We start from the raw sequence: 16639 nt of genomic DNA, 5'->3' as shown, positions 1-16639 counted from the left end.
TAAAATATGCTCCAGATGTTACAGGGGCATGTTGTTCCTCTGCTAAGGACAGAGAAGATAACAGGCCTTCTGTCTGTTCTGCGGTCGAACGTTAGAGCAGCCGAGAGAGCAACCAAAGTCCCTTTGTGGCTCCCAGGCAGGGTTCACACATGCAGGGGTGAGCTGTGGGAAGGATGGGGTAAAGGGGCAGGCAGAGGTCCTCAGCGGGCTCTCAGGATGTCCGGAAAGGATCCTAAGAAAGCTCGTGGGAAATAGACATCTTTCAAGTTCCCAGCACTGAAAGTCACAAATATCGGGGAAGAAGGGAGACAGGGATGGTGGTTACCTGTCATGGTTAGGTTGGAAGGCCTGTCAAGAACCTTGTTAGGCAACTCAGAGGAACCCCACCTAGCAAGGACACAGTGGAGAGCAGTCAAATGTGCCTCAAAGTCCTTTCCTTTCCATCTGAGGGATGGGGAAAATATTCAACCTGGAGAAGAGGAAGCTGAGAGGGGATATGTTTGCTCTCTGGAAGTATTAGAGAAGGCCAGGAGGGCAGGGAGAGGTTCCTGTCAACAGCACAGAAGAAGACCCACAGTAATGGGTTTAAACTACGTGTAGAACGGTGCCAGCTAGATTGGCCTTTCTCAACTTTTTTACCATTGAGAAAGCCCTGAAACATTCTTCAGGCTTCGAGAAGCCCCAGAAGTGAGGCAATCATGCAGAATATGCTTGGGAAGCAGAGCTGTGGACACGGCCATCCGGGGGTCCGTGAGGACATCGTACCTTATGGATGGCATCTCCTCGTACGAACTGACCTGTTCACTTTGGTCATGTTCAGAAGCCCTGCTGTAGTTGTCCTGACCATCTTGGGCAGTCTGAGACAGACAAGTTAAGGTGGGCAGCCATGTTGGTCTGAAGCAACGGGACAAAGTTCGAGTCCAGGGTCACCTTGATGGTTTCCACACCATTGGCTTCACCGCCTCTCCAGCGAGCTCTCTGGGCTAGATGGGCCCTTCCCTCTGGGTCTCAAGGGTGCTGGCAGGTATGGGCCATGTGTCTTCAATGGCCACTTCTCCCTGCTCCCTTATCTAGATATGTGTTTGGGAAGGGGATGGTAGAATTGAATAATACCGCCATGTTTTTGCTCTGTTTTTGGGTTTATTGTACGATTTTTTATGTCCCTGTATAGTTTTAGTGGGGTTTTATTGGGGATAATTTGTAGCCCTCCACAAGCCATTCTTGGGAGTGGCGGGAAATACATTTAAATATGATGATGATGAGGATGATCATGACCAACAAGTTTAATTCTGGGTATAAGCTTCAGTGCGCATGCCTCTGAAAAAATTAAGCTCAGGAAAGCTTAATTAAACTTTTTGGTCTTAAAGGGGCCACTGGACTCAAACTTTAGTCCAAGGGTAGTCAACCTGTGGTCCTCCAGATGTCCATGGACTACAATTCCCATGAGCCCATGGGAATTGTAGTCCATGGACATCTGGAGGACCGCTGGTTGACTACCCCTGCTTTAGTCTGTGGAAGGGGTTTTGTTGCCATGGCACTAAAACTTTGGAAATCCCTCCCCTGGGAGATTCATCTGCCTCCCCTGTTCTTGTCTTCCAGGGGAGACTTTTTTTCCCTTGGTTTGCTTGGCCCTCCCCTGGCATTACATATGGGTTGTGGGACCCTTTTTCCTGATCCAGTTTTTTCCCATAAGTATTAATGCTTTTCCGGGAAAAGAGTGCTCTTGCATGCAGTCTCCAACTTACAGTCTTGGCAATAGGGTTCCCAACCTCCCGGTAGAGTCTGAAGTCCTCCCAGAATTACAACTGGTCTCCAGACTGCAGGGACCAGTTCCCCTGGAGACAACGGATGCTTTGGAGGTGGACTTTGTTGGCGTATGCAATGCCTGGTGTACAAAGAAGAGGAAGACCCTGATGGGGGCAGCAAGACGGCTGTTAGACAGACCAGAGAGTTCAGGACCTTTCCATCTTTTAAGTGTGCCTTTTGTCTGTCCCTAGATTGCTACTCTTAGGGCAGTTTCCTCTTTCTTCCCGGATGCTTCTCAGTCTGCCTTCTTCTCTCGAGCCAGCTAGATGTAGGAGCTCTACCCTCTGCCTCACCTTTCCTATCTGGAATGTCCTTCCGTAAATAAAACTTTCTTTTCTAAGCTAAACAGCGTCTGCATATCAATGAAATAACTCCCAAGGGAGCCCCTCCCCTCTCCAGGCATCACATCCAGATCTCCTGGAATTTCCCACCCAGGAGTTGGCAACCCTGCTTGGGGATGCATTGCAGGTTTCAATCTCTTGCAAGGCTGCCAGTTTGCTGCGTATTTCCTATAAGTGCGATGAGCACAGCTTCTGCTAATGCTGTTAGGCTGTCTTTTGAAGCTAGATTTGCAGTGTAGCTTGTGGGTGCTGCAGACATGTGCTTGGACATCGGAAACAGGAGATGCACACAGAACCCTGAGCTCGGGGTTGCCAGGCAGAGGCCTGATCCGTGTTACTTGATTGTTAAGCACACAGAAAGCCAGCTAAGCTCTCCCTGTGCTTCCATGTAATCCCAGCTAGTCGCGGGCCTCTTAGCATGATTCGGCACAGTCCCTCTCAGGGCAGGATGGCCCCCCTCCTCAATGTGTCTCTGCAGCCCATTTATTGTTCAGGGGAGGGAGAGACAATGTGGTGCACAGGTTAGAGAGCTGCATCTGGGAAAGGGGTTCAAATCTGAAATGTGCCATTCGATTTGGATCAGCTGAAAAGCATCTGAATTAGCCGAATCCGGTTTGAATTTCCATTCCACAATACGTTTCAATGGTCGAATCAACCTTGTTTGAATTGCCAAATTGCGATTCAGCAGACTCACCGGTTCAGATAAGTGTCAGTTGAACTTTAACTTTTTGACTTTTCTGGGCTGTGGGTAGGGGTAGGCTTTGAAGTAGAGACCCAAACGTGCAGCATTTCCGTAGGATCCTTTCCTCAAAAGATTGGACCGCGGGATCCAATTCTAGGAGTACCCAAAGAAGATGTACCCATACACGTTTCATGATTTCCTATTATGACAATTTACGAACAGACCAGAAAATCTAATTTTTCTCATCAGCTCCACCTCCCTCACAGGGTGTCTGTTGCGGGGAGAGGAAAGGGAAGGAGATTGTAAGCCACTTTGAGACTCCTTCGGGGAATGAAAAACAGGGTCCAAAAAAAAGTAGTTCTGCTTTTCTCTCTTCCTCTTCTTCTTCCTCCTCCTCCCTCCTCCTCTTCCTCCTCTCCTTCCTTTTTCTTCCTCTTCTCTTCCTCTTCTTCCTTCTTTTTCTTCTCCTTCATTCTCTCCCTCTTTTATTCTTGCTCTTCTTCTTGCTCTTGCTCTTCATCTTGGTTTTGCTCTTCTTCCTTCTCCTTCTTCTTTCTTCTTCCTTCCTTCTCTTTTCAGCAGACCACAAGTTTCCCAGAGGCCTGGTTCTAACCCTTGCTGTTTTTGTTCAGCTAGGATTGTGCCTCAGCAGGGCTTCGGCATCTGTCCTCAACCTCAACTGCAGCCTGGTCCTTTTGCCCATGTGCCGGATTCTCCTGGCCTTCCTCCGAGGATCTCAGAAGGTGAGAGAAGAGAACCAGACTGTGGTGAGGGAATGAGGGGTGAATGGGTGGCTGTGGGCTTCATGGGGGCATTCGACTCAGGATGGGGGTAGGGGCCACTCTTAGAGAGTTACAAGGAACTTTCCTGTTTATGGAATTAATTTGTTGCTGTTGTAGCCCTCGGTTCTTCCAGGCATCACTTAATGAGAAGAAAGTTTTCTGTGTTGCTGGTGTGTCAGTCTAGGAGACAGATTCCCAGCAAGGGGTCCGTGGATCCCTGGGGGTCTGCAGGAGGTCTGAAGTGGCATGGTATGGGGGGGGGGTCCGGGCTGTCTTCTCAGCTCCTACTCTCCGGCCTACATGAGGCATAGCTACCATCGTAGTAGTAAAGACAGGGGGAGGGAGCAAAAGGAGGATGGGCAGTGATGTCACCCCTGGGGGTGTGGCAGGGGGCGTGGCCAGCTGACATCACTCCTGGAAAACACCACGAAAAGAAAGGGACGGTTCAAAATTATTGTAACAGAAAACAGAACCTATCCCGGGCTATATTAAACAATTCCACAATAAATACAAATAAACGTTTCTTATCTCTTCTTATATATTTATGTGTATAAGCACAACCAGAACGGCCTCTAGATTAAACCGTTTTCAATTTTGTTTTCCTCAGTGGTTGTCCTTCTTTAAATTATATTATATTTATGTGGCCTTTGGCTCTCAGGTTTGGGGAGGTCTGTTCAAAAGACTCATCCCTGAGTCTTTAAAGAAGGACAACCACTGAGGAAAACAAAATTGAAAACGGTTTAATCTAGAGGCCGTTCTGGTTGTGCTTATACACATAAATATATAAGAAGAGATAAGAAACGTTTATTTGTATTTATTGTGGAATTATTTAATATAGCCCGACATCACTCCTGGGGCTACTTGAAGTCTGAAAAAGTATTTCAGGGGTGCTTCCACAGTCAAAAGGTTGAAAAAAACTAGTCTAGGAAGAAGTCCTTTCATGACCTTTCCCTTCCTCTCCCCGCAACAGGCACCCTGTGAGGTAGGTGGGGCTGAGGGAGCTCTGAGAGAACAGCTCTAAGAGAACCGTGATTGGGCCTAGGTCACCCAGCTGGCTGCATGTGGAGGAGTGGAAAACCAAGCCCAGTTCTCCAGATTAGAATCTGCCGCTCTTTAACTGCTACACCATGCCAGCTTTCAATTGATACCCCCTAATATATTTCCTTTTCCCTCCAATATATACGGAGTGGGGCAGGTATATGTGTGAACCGCCCATTCATGTAATTCTGCGATGCAGGTTAGTCTTTGAAGGGAAATAAAGTCGGGCTGAAGGTTACCGGCTGGTGGCCAATTGGAACTGGAACCAAGGTCTCTCCAGGTCACGCATCCCTATCTGTCCCTCATATCACGTCAGCTCTTGATAGATCGTGAAAAATCATGTGGGGGCGTGGTTAGGTCCTGTTGTCTGCCAGCTGTGCATGTACGGTACACCCAGATTATGAACAGCTTCCCAAAATAGCAGGAGCGCTAATGTGGGGTGGGTGGGTAGAATGCCAGGCTTGGATTCCCAGTGTACAATGAAACTTGATCTTGGGCCGAGCCCTTTCCTGTAGCCCAGGAGTCCTCTGACATCTTTCCTGGTGCCTGCTTCTACTAGCCATGAGAAACGTGAAAATCTCTGAAGCAGTGGTTCTCAACCTTCCTAATGCCGTGACCCTTTAATGTTGTGGTGAGCCCCAACCATAAAATTATGCAAGGGTTCTTTCACAGAAATTAAACCAAAACTGACCAATGCATGGGCCGCTTGCAGGAGGAGCAGCAACAGTAGCCATGCCCCCTGGCCAAGCTGCTTGCCCTGCCGCAACCCCTGTAAAAGGGCCGTTTGACCCCCCAAAGGGGTCCTGACCCCCAGGTAGAGAACCGCTGCTCTTAAGAATATAATGTCAGATACAGCTGAAGAAGTGATGCGTGACTCGCGAAATCGCTTAGCCTGCCACACATTTTGTTAGTCTTGAGCAGGCCCCTGCCTAGTGCTGCAGACGGACTAACCACAGCTCCCCATCTTTTAGACGAGAACTTAAATGTTTACTCCTGCCTTCCCCTCTCCAGGTGGCCAGCCGGAAAACGAGGAGGCTGCTGGACAAAAGCAAAACTTTCCACCTCACCTGCGGCGTCACAATCTGCATCTTTTCAGGTATGTTTTCTCCGGTGCGGGAAACCTCACTCAAGCTGAGAAGCGCATCAAACGTTCTGAGCACTCTGTGGCTTTCCCACGGCAGTACATGAGGGGGTAGTCTCGTTCCACGGTTCCTCCTGGAACCCCGTGGGTGTTCTCTCCGGTTTTTCTCCTCTCTAGGAGGAGGCCTCTCTTCCGGCCCTGGCTTCGTAGCGTTGTCTGGAAACACGCTGAAAGCTCACCGGCACCGCCGAGATCAGATTGAGCACAGCCAATTTAAACGCAGAGGCGCGGATGCCGGTTGAGCACAGATCGTTCTACATGGCTGACGCCTGTCAGACATCAAGGGAATCCAGAGTAATGAGCCTCTGTCTGCTTCGCTTGTCGGCCTCGGTTTAAAAGACACGGCTGTAGCCTTGCTATGAAGGCATGGTACGTGCGGGATGTGTAGCTCGTACCTGTTTAAGATGTGCTTAAATAGGTTTGCGGTGTGTGCAGACTGATTTGGTCTTTAACCTTAACGCCCTGGTAACCGACAGGTGCGCTGCTGGGATAAGAACGTTAAAATTAGCCGAGATGGGTAGCTGTGTTAGTTCTTCTGCGGGAGTATAAAAGTGAGAATCCAGTAGCGCCTTAAGGACTAACACAATCTGTGGCAGGGGAGGAGCTTTCGTAAGCTCATTTGTCTGGAGGCGTGAGCAGTGACTCACTGAAGCTCATCCCCTGCCACAAATTTTGTTAGTCCTTAAAGTGCTGCTGGACTCTTGCTTTTTGCTACTGAATAAGGATCACTGTGCAACTGAAGTCGGTGGGCACTCTTGGAATCGCGACCGAGCATGGTTTGTGCTGTCACAAAATGGCTGCCTCAGGAGGTGGAGCCAATGACAAAATGGCTGCCTGAGTACAGAATAACTACCTCAGGAGGTGGAGCCAATGACAAAATGGCTGCCTGAGTACAGAATAACTACCTCAGGAGGTGGAGCCAATGACAAAATGGCTGCCTCAGGAGGTAGAGCTGAGTACAGAATAACTACCTCAGGAGGTGGAGCCAATGACAAAATGGCTGACTCATGAGGCGGAGCTGAGTCTAATATAACTACCTCAGGAGGTGGAGCCAAAATGGCTGCCTCAGCTGACACTGTTCTGTGGTGGCAGCAACTGCTGAAGCAACATGTTTACATTTCTGCACAGCCAATCAAATTTCGCGTGACTGACCCAAAGCCTTGCTGGGCAAAATCCAGGCCTGGTCTTGCCCGCTTTCTAAAAGCACTTGGTAGATATCAGGAAAGGTGGGTACTATTGTGGGGTGGGACCCCCGATCTAGTCCATCCTGTTTCCAATGGTTGCCAGTGAGATGCCACATGGAACCTGACAAGAGGGGCCTCTGGTGACCGCCCTGACCTCTTGAGTGTTCCCCAGCATTTGACAATCAGCTATATCCCGTGTCTGAACATGGAGGCTCCATCCAGTTGTTGAGCATAATAGCCGCCCACCATAAATCCATCCCATCCCTTTTAAAATCCATGCAAGCCAGTGGACATCTTGTGGCAGTGAGTTCCACAGTTGCTCCTTTTTGTCTGTCTAGTGGGATGCAGCCATTCCATGCAACTGAACCTGCGGATGTGGTCAGTGCATTTAAATCAGGGTTGTACAAAGGGTTGTACAAAGGTGCCCTTTCCCTCCTCTTTTTGGGTTTTGTCCCTTCCTGTGGTTCTGCTTGTAGTCCCAGTTGTTTTGGGTTGTCCCCACCCCCCATTTCAAGCCATTCTTATACAATTGTTGAAACAAAACACTTTCTAACAGTGATATTTCTGTTGAAAGTGAGCTGCCGCTTCATCATGTGTGACGGGCGACCTGCGTCGAGCTGTCAGAAACCATGACAGAAATTTCACGTGTTCCCAAAATTCAGACACGGCGCTAAATGGATAGATGGATGCGTAGCAGAGAGCGACGTCTCTTGCTTCTGACTAAGTGGATTGTCCTCCACAAAATCTATAATAAATCTTAGAACGACACTTGGGGAGACAAGTCCTTCTCCTCATCTACACCACCTGCCATGCATAGGCCCACATTTTTTTGATGTACGTAGGACTTGTTTTTATTTTTACCTCAGCAATCAAGGTGACCAGTTTAAGCAGTGATGGACCTGGGAGAACACTCAATGCTTCAGTCTGAGGCAAAATTTTCTGCCTCTGTGACTTGGCCTAGTCAGGACCTCCCTGGGCACAGGCTCAGGACTGTGCAGCATCAAGCTCTGTGACTGGCAGGCAGGATGAAGCCTCGGGATTGATCCGTCTACGCCAGGATCCCTCAACAGATCAATATTGTCTTCCTGCTGTGCTTTAGGTTATAGAAGAAGAAGAAGAGTTGGTTTTTAGACCCTACTTTTCAGGGTCTGAAGGAGTCTCCAAGCGGCTGACAATCCCCTTCCCTTTCCTCTCCCCACAACAGACACCCTGTGAGGTAGCTGAGGCTGAAAGAGCCCTGAAATTACTGTTCAGTTAGAAAAGCACTATCATGACTGTGGCTAGCCCAAGGTCAACCATCTGGCTGCATGTGGAGGAGTGGGGAATCAAACCCGGATCACCAGATTAGAAGCCGCTGCTTTTAACCACTACACCACGCTAGCCTTCTGCAGCATCAGCTACTGAGCTTGAGGGCCCTGCTCCAAGTCTATGTTTGGGTTGGCTATGTCACACTGATTCCAATCCCTGTGCAGGTGAATGCTGCCCAATACATGCTAGAACCCATGATGAGTTGAGCCACAACAGGCAGTGGGGGTGAGACCTGGTGGAAGGGAAGCTGCAGAACCTTGGAGAGCTCCAGGTTGCAGATTCCAGAGCTCCAGACTGAATCCTTTAATACTGGAGCAGGTTCAGATAGCTTCATCCAGAACCTGGCTTCCTAGGGCAAGAAGTATTCCTTATGGGGCCTGTGTTCACATTTGTTGAATGACTTCTCTGTGGAGCCCTGGGATCTTCCACATGTCCTCTGGCATATCCAGGGAGGAGGACTTGGTGGTGGTGACCTTAGAGGACAGATTTTCTGGGAGGCTTGGCAATCTCCTTGGAAAGGAGGTTGGACTTCTCTGGAGCAGTGATGTTCTGTAAATCTTGGTGCTTGGGGGGGCCACAGTGGGAGGGCTTCTGGAGTTCTGGCCCCACTGGTGGACCTCCTGATGGCACCTGGGATTTAGCCACTGTGTGACACAGAGCATTGGACCTAATGGTCTATTGTCCTGATCCGGCGTGGCTTCTCTTATGTTCCTATGACTGTTGTCAGTAGGGCTCAGGTCCAGAGGTGGTGCTCTCCTCCCCTGAAGTAGTGAAACCCCCGCCTTGACCAAGCCCTATGAAGATAGGTTGAGGGACTTGGGAATGTTCAGCCTGGAGAAAAAGAGGTTGAGAGGGGACGTGATAGCCCTCTTTAAGTATTTGAAAGGTTGGCACTTGGAGGAGGGCAGGAGGCTGTTCTCATTGGCTGCAGAGGAGAGGACACGCAGTAATGGGTTTAAACTTCAAGTACAACGATATAGGCTAGATATCAGGGAAATATTTTTCACAGTCAGAGTAGTTCAGCAGTGGAATAGGCTGCCTAAGGAGGTGGTGAGCTCCCCCTCACTGGCAGTCTTCAAGCAAAGGTTGGATACACACGTTTCTTGGATTCTTTAGGATGCTTAGGGCTGATCCTGCGTAGAGCAGGGGGTTGGACTAGATGGCCTGCATGACCCCTTCCAACTCTGTGGTTCTAGGATTCTATGATTTCTGTTTGATCACGCATCATTGTCCAGGTTGAACGTTGAATGGAGCTTTCCTCTTTCTCTCTAGTGGTTCATGTTGCTGCTCACCTGGTGAACGTCTTGAACTTCTCCGTGAACTACAGTGAGGAGTTTCTCGCACTCAACGCTGCCACCTTCCATGGCGAGGTGAGGAGGAAGATCAGTCTCTTGCTTCTGTAAACAAATTGCTCTCCGTTAGGGATATGTGCAAGGCACACTCACAATGCACACATGGATGAGGAAGGCAGATCCACATGCAAACGGGGGACGTGGAGAGTCCCAGAACGTCCCACGGCAATGGTGCTGGGCTATTTATTTATTAGCTATTTATCATGTGGTGTGTGTATAGTACAGCCAGGAGATCCTGCATTTGTAGGATTGTCTGGCAGCCAGGAAAGAGACATTTCATAGAATCATGGAATGATTGAGTAGGAAGGGATTCCTTGGTGGAGGTTGGCCGCTGTCTACCTCCGCGTCATGATTCTAGTGTTCCTTGGAGGTCTCCCATCCAAATACAAACCAAGGCTGACCTGGTTTCGCTTCCGGGATGAGATGAGATTTGGCATGCTTGGACAATCTAGTGCTGTGTTTTTATAAGGTAAAATGAAACACTGGGCTATGCTGATGTACTTGCTCTGAAATAGACTGGCTAAGGCAGCCTTTCTCAACTTTTTTACCATTGAGGAACCCTTGAAACATTAATCAGGCTTCAAGGAACCCCAGAAGTGGCCCAATCACGTAGAATATGGTTGGGTAGCAGAGCTGTGGACATGCCTCCCCGGGGCCCCTCCCCTTCCCACCCCCTGCAGGCCCATCATTGGCCATTCTGGGAAGGGGGCTGGGTCAACATGACCATATATGGTTCTATCACCCGATCATTGTTTTTAAAATACGTGAAAACATAATCCACCCATTCGGGAAACCCTTCCAGGGCCATCAAGAAACCCCAGGGTTTCATGAAACCCTGGTTGAGAAAGGCTAAGGAAATGGTGTATGATCCCTGCCAAAGCTTATGAAAGAATTCACACTGTCTCTGTATGCTTTCCAGGATCCCAGGAAGCTCCTGTTTGCGACAGGTAAGCCCACAATAATTTTCTGTAGAAGGCTGTTGCCCGGCGGAAGTTGTTCAGATCTTTGTTTGCAAAATGGAAATTGACTGTAATCTATTCTGCTTCTACCCTGGCATCGTGGTTCTCTCTGGGAACAAAGTAAGCTGCTGGCAGCTATTCCTTCTTTTAAAAAAGAAAGAAAGAAAGAAGAAATGCCCAAGTTTGATTACAGTAACATGCCTTCCTCTGCAAAGAAATGACATGTACTTAATTCCATCTGGAAGAAGGCTTTGTAAATTTCCAAAGCGAAGGGTTGTAGGCACGTTTTGCTCTTCTGTCTGCATCTTCTCAATCCTGTACATGTTTATTGGGAATCATAGCATTGGAAGGGAAGTCCAGGGTCATCTACAAGGCCTCTTTGTGTCCAGGTGTGCTTGCACCCTGGTAACTGTAGGGAAGGAGGTGTGACTTAGTGCTTTGAGACTCTTCCGGGTAGAGAAAGGCGGCATATAAGAACCAACTCTTCTTCTTCTTCAGTAATATCAGGGCTCTCTCAGCCTCACCTCCCTCACAGGGTGTCTGTCGTGGGGAGAGGAAAGGGAAGGCGACTGTAAACTGCTTTGAGACTCTTGTGGGTAGAGAAAAGCAGCATATAAGAACCAACTCTTCTTCTTCTTCAGTAATATCAGGGCTCTCTCAGCCTCCCCTCCGTCACAGGGTGTCTGTTGTGGGGAGAGGAAAGGGAAGGTGACTGCTGCTTTGAGACTCCTTTGGGTGTAGAAAAGCGGCATCTAAGAACCAACTCTTGTTCTTCTTCCATAATATCAGGGCTCTCTCAGCCTCCCTTCTCTCATAGGGTGTCTCTTGTGGGGAGAGGAAAGGAGATTGTAAGCAGCTTTGAGACTCTTGCGGGTAGAGAAAGGCGGCATATAAGAACCAACTCTTCTTCTTCTTCAGTAATATCAGGGCTCTCTCAGCCCCACCTCCCTCACAGGTTGTCTGTTGTGGGGAGAGGAAAGGGAAGGCGATTGTAAGCTGCTTGGAGACTCTCTCAAGCAGTTAAAAGCGGGTTATTGAAACCAACTCTTCAAAATAAATAAGGTTTAATTTATGCTTAGTTGGTGGAGGTTAGGTGAGTTCTCAAGCAGGGGGGCCAGCATGATGTTCTACCTAGCCTCAAACATAGGCCTGGCAGAACAGCTCTATCTTGCAGGCCCACTGGAATTGTTTAAGGTCCTGGAGGGCCTTGATCTCGCTTGACAGGGCATCCCACCAGGCCTGGGCCCAAAGGGCCCTGGCCCTAATCGAGGCCAGCTTCACTGCTTTGGGACCAGGGACCCTAAGTAGATTTTGGATGCTCGACCTTCATGATCTTTTGGGGGTATAGCCTTGTCCCCCAAGCTAAGAGGGGGAAGCCATGGATAAATTTGAGGCCGTTCAGATGTGAAAGATGCCAGAGCCATTTCTCAGACTCCAACCCTCCTTTCTCTTTAAGATTTTTCATTTCTCAGACCACCAACTTGGAGAGTTAATTCCAATCAATTTGAAACGCCTCCCCGCTGTCAAGCCGAGATGCGGATTAGCGCCCTTCCCCGTTGAGCTCTAATGGAGAGGTGGCAATTTGGGGGCAACATTGATCCGTTTTGCCGGTTAATGCTAACGACTTTTGTGTTTCGCAGTCAGCAAATGGCGTTTTGTGTGTCTGAGTTTCCTTTGCGTTGATGGACTTTCTAATCCATTTTGTTGGGAAGGAGGGAGAGGCATTTTGCCTCCGTCTGCCCCAGTCAGCAGAATTTAAAAGGAGGGGCTGTGATGAGCCACAGCGTGAAATACTGTGTCGTGTAATGGCAAAGAAATGTGATTTGCAAGCCAGCAGGTTTTCGGTTCGAATCTTATCACTTCTAGGGACGTGGTGCTGCCTTGCGGCCTCGGGCCTCCACCCACAAGATGGAAAGTGTGACTTCCCACTATTTAGGAAAGATGTCTTTCCTAAAGAGAGGAATGGGAAGGCGACTGTAAGCCGCTTTGAGCCTCCTTCGGGTAGGAAAAAGCGGCATATAAGAACCTCCACCCACTCCCCGTCCCCCTCCTCCTCCTCCTCCTCCTCCTCCTCCTCTCCCCTCTCCAATATAAAGATTCTCCCCCTCTGACTTCTTCAACTCCCCCCCCATTGACCAACTGCCCTTTTGGAAATCTCTCCCTTAGGAGCCTCCAAGGCTGCTCCCCCTTCTCCTTCAGGGGTGACCCCTCACACCCAAGGCTTGCCTCAGCCTTGTAGAAAAACATTTTTTTCCTGACAATATGTACATGGCCTCACCGTGCAGATGTTTTGATCTGTCCTCTAAGGTCATTGATCAGAATAAGATACAGCGATGACATCCAGTGGAGTTACACCCTTCCAAGTCAGTGGCGTTTTTGAAAGGCGTACAGTAGGTCATGCCCACTGTGTATTTCAGCAGACCGGTATACCTTTGCCTTAACCCAAAATACAATGAATATGCTTCTCTTTTCTGTTTCAGTTCCTGGATTAACTGGAGTGTTTATGGTGCTGGTATTATTCCTAATGTCTACGGCCTCTACCTATGCCATTAGGTAAGATTTAACCTAAACATTGTGCTAAGCGTTCATTCGTAAGAAATCAGGGAGTGGAGCAGACTTTCAAAATCCTCAGGGCGTGAAAGAAGGACAGAAGGGAGAAACCAAAGGTGAAGAAAAGGAGGAATGAAAATGGTTGTGCACCTTGCTTGTGAGATTGATCTTTTTTAATTGAGTGAAAAAAAATGACTTGGGGGGAGACATGATATGTTGATGATATTGAATAAAATTGCTCATTGGGGTGGGGAAAGGGAATTTTTCTGCCTTTCCGATAATGCTTGAATGGGGACTGATGGGCAGTAGGTGCAGAGAGCATACAAAGAAGGGGATACACGGTGTGTGTGTGTGTGTGTGTGTATGTATGTGTATATATATATAAAAATATAAAATCAGCAATAGTATTTGGAAAGTCATAAAGTATATTGAATATTTACAAACAGAAGACTTCAATAATAAAATTCAAATATGCATCCAGCTACATTCAATCTTTATAAACAAGGATCAGGATACCACAACCATACCAAAATCCTCAGTAAACCAAATGCTATTTCATAAAAAGAATACCCAATATACTCGTGTATAAGCCTAGTTTTTCAGCTTTGGGATTTACTGATTTTTCTCCTAGTGTTTCTTCTTCTTTTATCTGAGGGGCAGCATTGTTTCCCTTTTCTTCTTGGAGTTGTGTTTCTTTTAAAAGTTGATTTTTACAGTTCTTTCTTTCTTTCAGGTTTTTTTTTCTGGGGGGGACACGGGCACTGCAGTTGTAGTTAGAGTTGCCCATTCTCCCAGTTTGATAGCTGTTGTACTTGTAGTAGGCTGCAATCTTCGGGTACTGTTGTTCTGCTCTGGATTTTTGGCCTGGGGGGCACTGTTTGCTTCTCCTGCCAGAGCTGTTCTCACAGAGCAGTTCTATCAGAGCTTTCTCAGGCTGTCTGGCATCAAGAGAGGAAGGGAAGGCAATTGTAAGCCACTGAGACTCCTTTGGTTAGTGAAAAGTGGGGTACAAAAACCAGCAGCTATTCATCCTCTTGACTTTTCTGTATTTGTTGGGGGGAGCCAAGTCTATCAATGCAGGAGGGGAAAGGCCACAGACCCCGCTCCAGAGCATCCACGGACCCCTAGAGATCCTCAACCCCAAGGTTGGGAATCCCTTGTCTAAACAAATAATTGTTAGTTTGGTTGACTTCAGACAGGATGAGACAAATTCATGGAGGGAGGAGCGATCCATCAGTGGACGAAGGCTCGGTGGAGCCTCCATGTTCAGAAGCAGTAACCCTCTGCTGGGAGGCAATAACAAGAAAAGGTTTTGGCCTCCAAGCCCTTCTTGTGGGTATTCCAGAGATTCCTGGCTGGCTGTTGCGTGGACCAAGACGCTTGCCTGAATGGACTATGAGTCCAATTCAGCCTTGCTGCTCTCATTCTCAAACTTCCAGCTGGCAACGTACCAGCATATGGAACAATACAAATGCATGCTTTGAATGGTTTATTGCACACAAGGGGAGGGGGTGGGGGATGGAAAGAATTCTTTTCCACCCGGCCTGGAAATGTCTCAGATGCAACTTTTTTTCAAGGCCGTGGCTCCTTCCAGGTCAACGCTGCCAGATCTGAGATCCTAAATAGCTCTGACTGTAGGATGCTCTTCAGGAACTGCCTGTAAATCCTATTCCTACCGTTGGACTTGAAACAGAGGGATAAAGGCTTAAATTTACAGCTTAGCCTGGAGGCACTGGGCACAGTGGCCTTTCCGAATGATTTTGGTTGTGCAATTTGTTAGATTTTGATGTCCTCTCGTCACCAGTGGAGGAGCCAGTTGGAAGAAGACTCCTCTGGTTGGAGAAAGAAGAGTGGATGTTTACACCCTGCTTTTCTCTACCAGAAGGAGTCTCAAAGCAGCTTAGAATCCCCTTCCCTTACCTCTCCCCACAACAGACACCCTGTGAGGTGGGTGAGGCTGAGAGAGCCCTGAGATTACCGAAGAAGAAGTAGAGTTGGTTCTTAGATGCCGCTTTTCTCTACCCGAAGGAGTCTCAAAATGGCTCCCAATCACCTTCCCTTTCTTCTCCCCACAACATACCCCTGTGAGGGAGGGGAGGCTGAGAGAGCCCTGATATTCCTGCTCAGTCAGAACAATTTTATCTGTACTGTGGTGAGCCCAAGGTCACCCAGCTGGCTTAGTACCACCTTCACTATCAGGACTGTGATTAGTCTTAAGAGTGCCTGTGGAGGGAGTGGGGTAGAGAAAAGTGGCATATAAGAACCAACTCTTCTTCTTCTTCTTCAAGGAGAGCGATGATCTTCGATCAGGCCCCACTGCTTCCCATTTCTCAACCTCCTTCTCTTCCCTTTTCTGTATCTTCTGTTCCCGTCCTTGAACCGCCCAGGCGATGCTATCTTTTGTACCATCTACTTTGGGAATCAACATCTGTGTTTGCTTCTTGCTAAATCCAGAGTTAGTTTCCAGTAGCTACTAAAAATACAGTCTAGTCAGCACCCTCCCCCCCTCCCTCCCTGCGGTAGTTAAACAACATACAACCCCTTTCTGATTGTCTGGCATTTAGCTGTGCTTTGTTCTTCGCAGGGTTTCCAACTACGACATCTTCTCGTACACCCACAACCTCTTTTTCGTCTTCTACTTGCTGCTGATGTTGCACGTTTCGGGGTAAGTCGAGAGATGCTAGCTCATCCACCGTGGTGCTGTGAAAAAGACAGATCCACCCTGGAGTCACAGAGGAATTGACTTGAGAGGGGATCTGATAGCCGTCTTCAAGGATTTAAAAGGCTGCCATGTAGAGGATGGAGCAGAGTTGTTCTCTCTTGCCCCGGAGGGATGGACCAGAACCAATGGGATGAAATTAATGCAGAAGAAATTCCGTCTGAACATCTGGAAGAAGTTCCTGACAGTTCGAGGGGTTTCTCAGTGGAACAGGCTTCCTCGGGAGGTGGTGGGTTCTCCATCTTTGGAAATTTGTAAAACAGAGGCTGGAGAGCCATCTGACGGAGAGGCTGATTCTGGGAAGGCTCAAGGGGGTGGCAGGTGACAGTGGATGAGCGAGAGGGTTGTGGGTGTCCTGCATAGTGCAGAGGGTTGGACTAGATGACCCAGGAGGTCCCTTCCAACTCTGTTATTTTATGATTCTATGATTCTTTGGTAGCTAAGGGTCGAAATGGATGAGCTGGAAGGTGATCCATGGTTTTTAAAGAGCAGTTTCAGACACATGGGGTCCTTTCTTTGGATCAGGACCATGTTGCTTGGATAGGGGAGATGGATAGAATCATAGAAACATAGAGTTGGAAGGGGCCATACAGGCCATCTAGTCCAACCCCCTGCTCAACGCAGGATCAGCCCTAAGCATCCTAAAGCATCCAAGAAAAGTGGGTCTACAACCTTTGTTTGAAGACCGCCAGTGAGGGGGAGCTCACCACCTCCTTAGGCAGCCTATTCCACTGCTGAACTATGGAATTTAACCCTGTCCTTGTTTATCCACTTGGA

The 16639-nt window shown here is 48.3% G+C and overlaps 1 protein-coding gene across 3 annotated transcripts in view; it reads left to right on the top strand.

The window, feature by feature from the left end:
• Positions 1 to 16639, top strand: part of NOX4 (NADPH oxidase 4) — a 121744-nt gene that overhangs the window by 15325 nt on the left and 89780 nt on the right. For 2 of the 3 annotated variants that reach the window (XM_077341421.1, XM_077341420.1), the window contains exons 3-8: positions 3462 to 3572; positions 5661 to 5745; positions 9555 to 9652; positions 10554 to 10581; positions 13074 to 13146; positions 15728 to 15808. In XM_077341421.1, coding sequence (XP_077197536.1) covers positions 3462 to 3572; positions 5661 to 5745; positions 9555 to 9652; positions 10554 to 10581; positions 13074 to 13146; positions 15728 to 15808 — 476 coding nt within the window. The remainder of the gene's footprint in view (positions 1 to 3461; positions 3573 to 5660; positions 5746 to 9554; positions 9653 to 10553; positions 10582 to 13073; positions 13147 to 15727; positions 15809 to 16639) is intronic. The other variant, XM_077341423.1, reaches the window with a different exon arrangement.

This window comes from Paroedura picta, chromosome 6 (genome assembly GCF_049243985.1).
Source record: "Paroedura picta isolate Pp20150507F chromosome 6, Ppicta_v3.0, whole genome shotgun sequence".
In the NCBI taxonomy this organism is placed as follows: domain Eukaryota; kingdom Metazoa; phylum Chordata; class Lepidosauria; order Squamata; family Gekkonidae; genus Paroedura; species Paroedura picta.
Note: the sequence above shows the minus strand (reverse complement) of the source record. Positions and strands in the feature narration are given on the sequence as shown.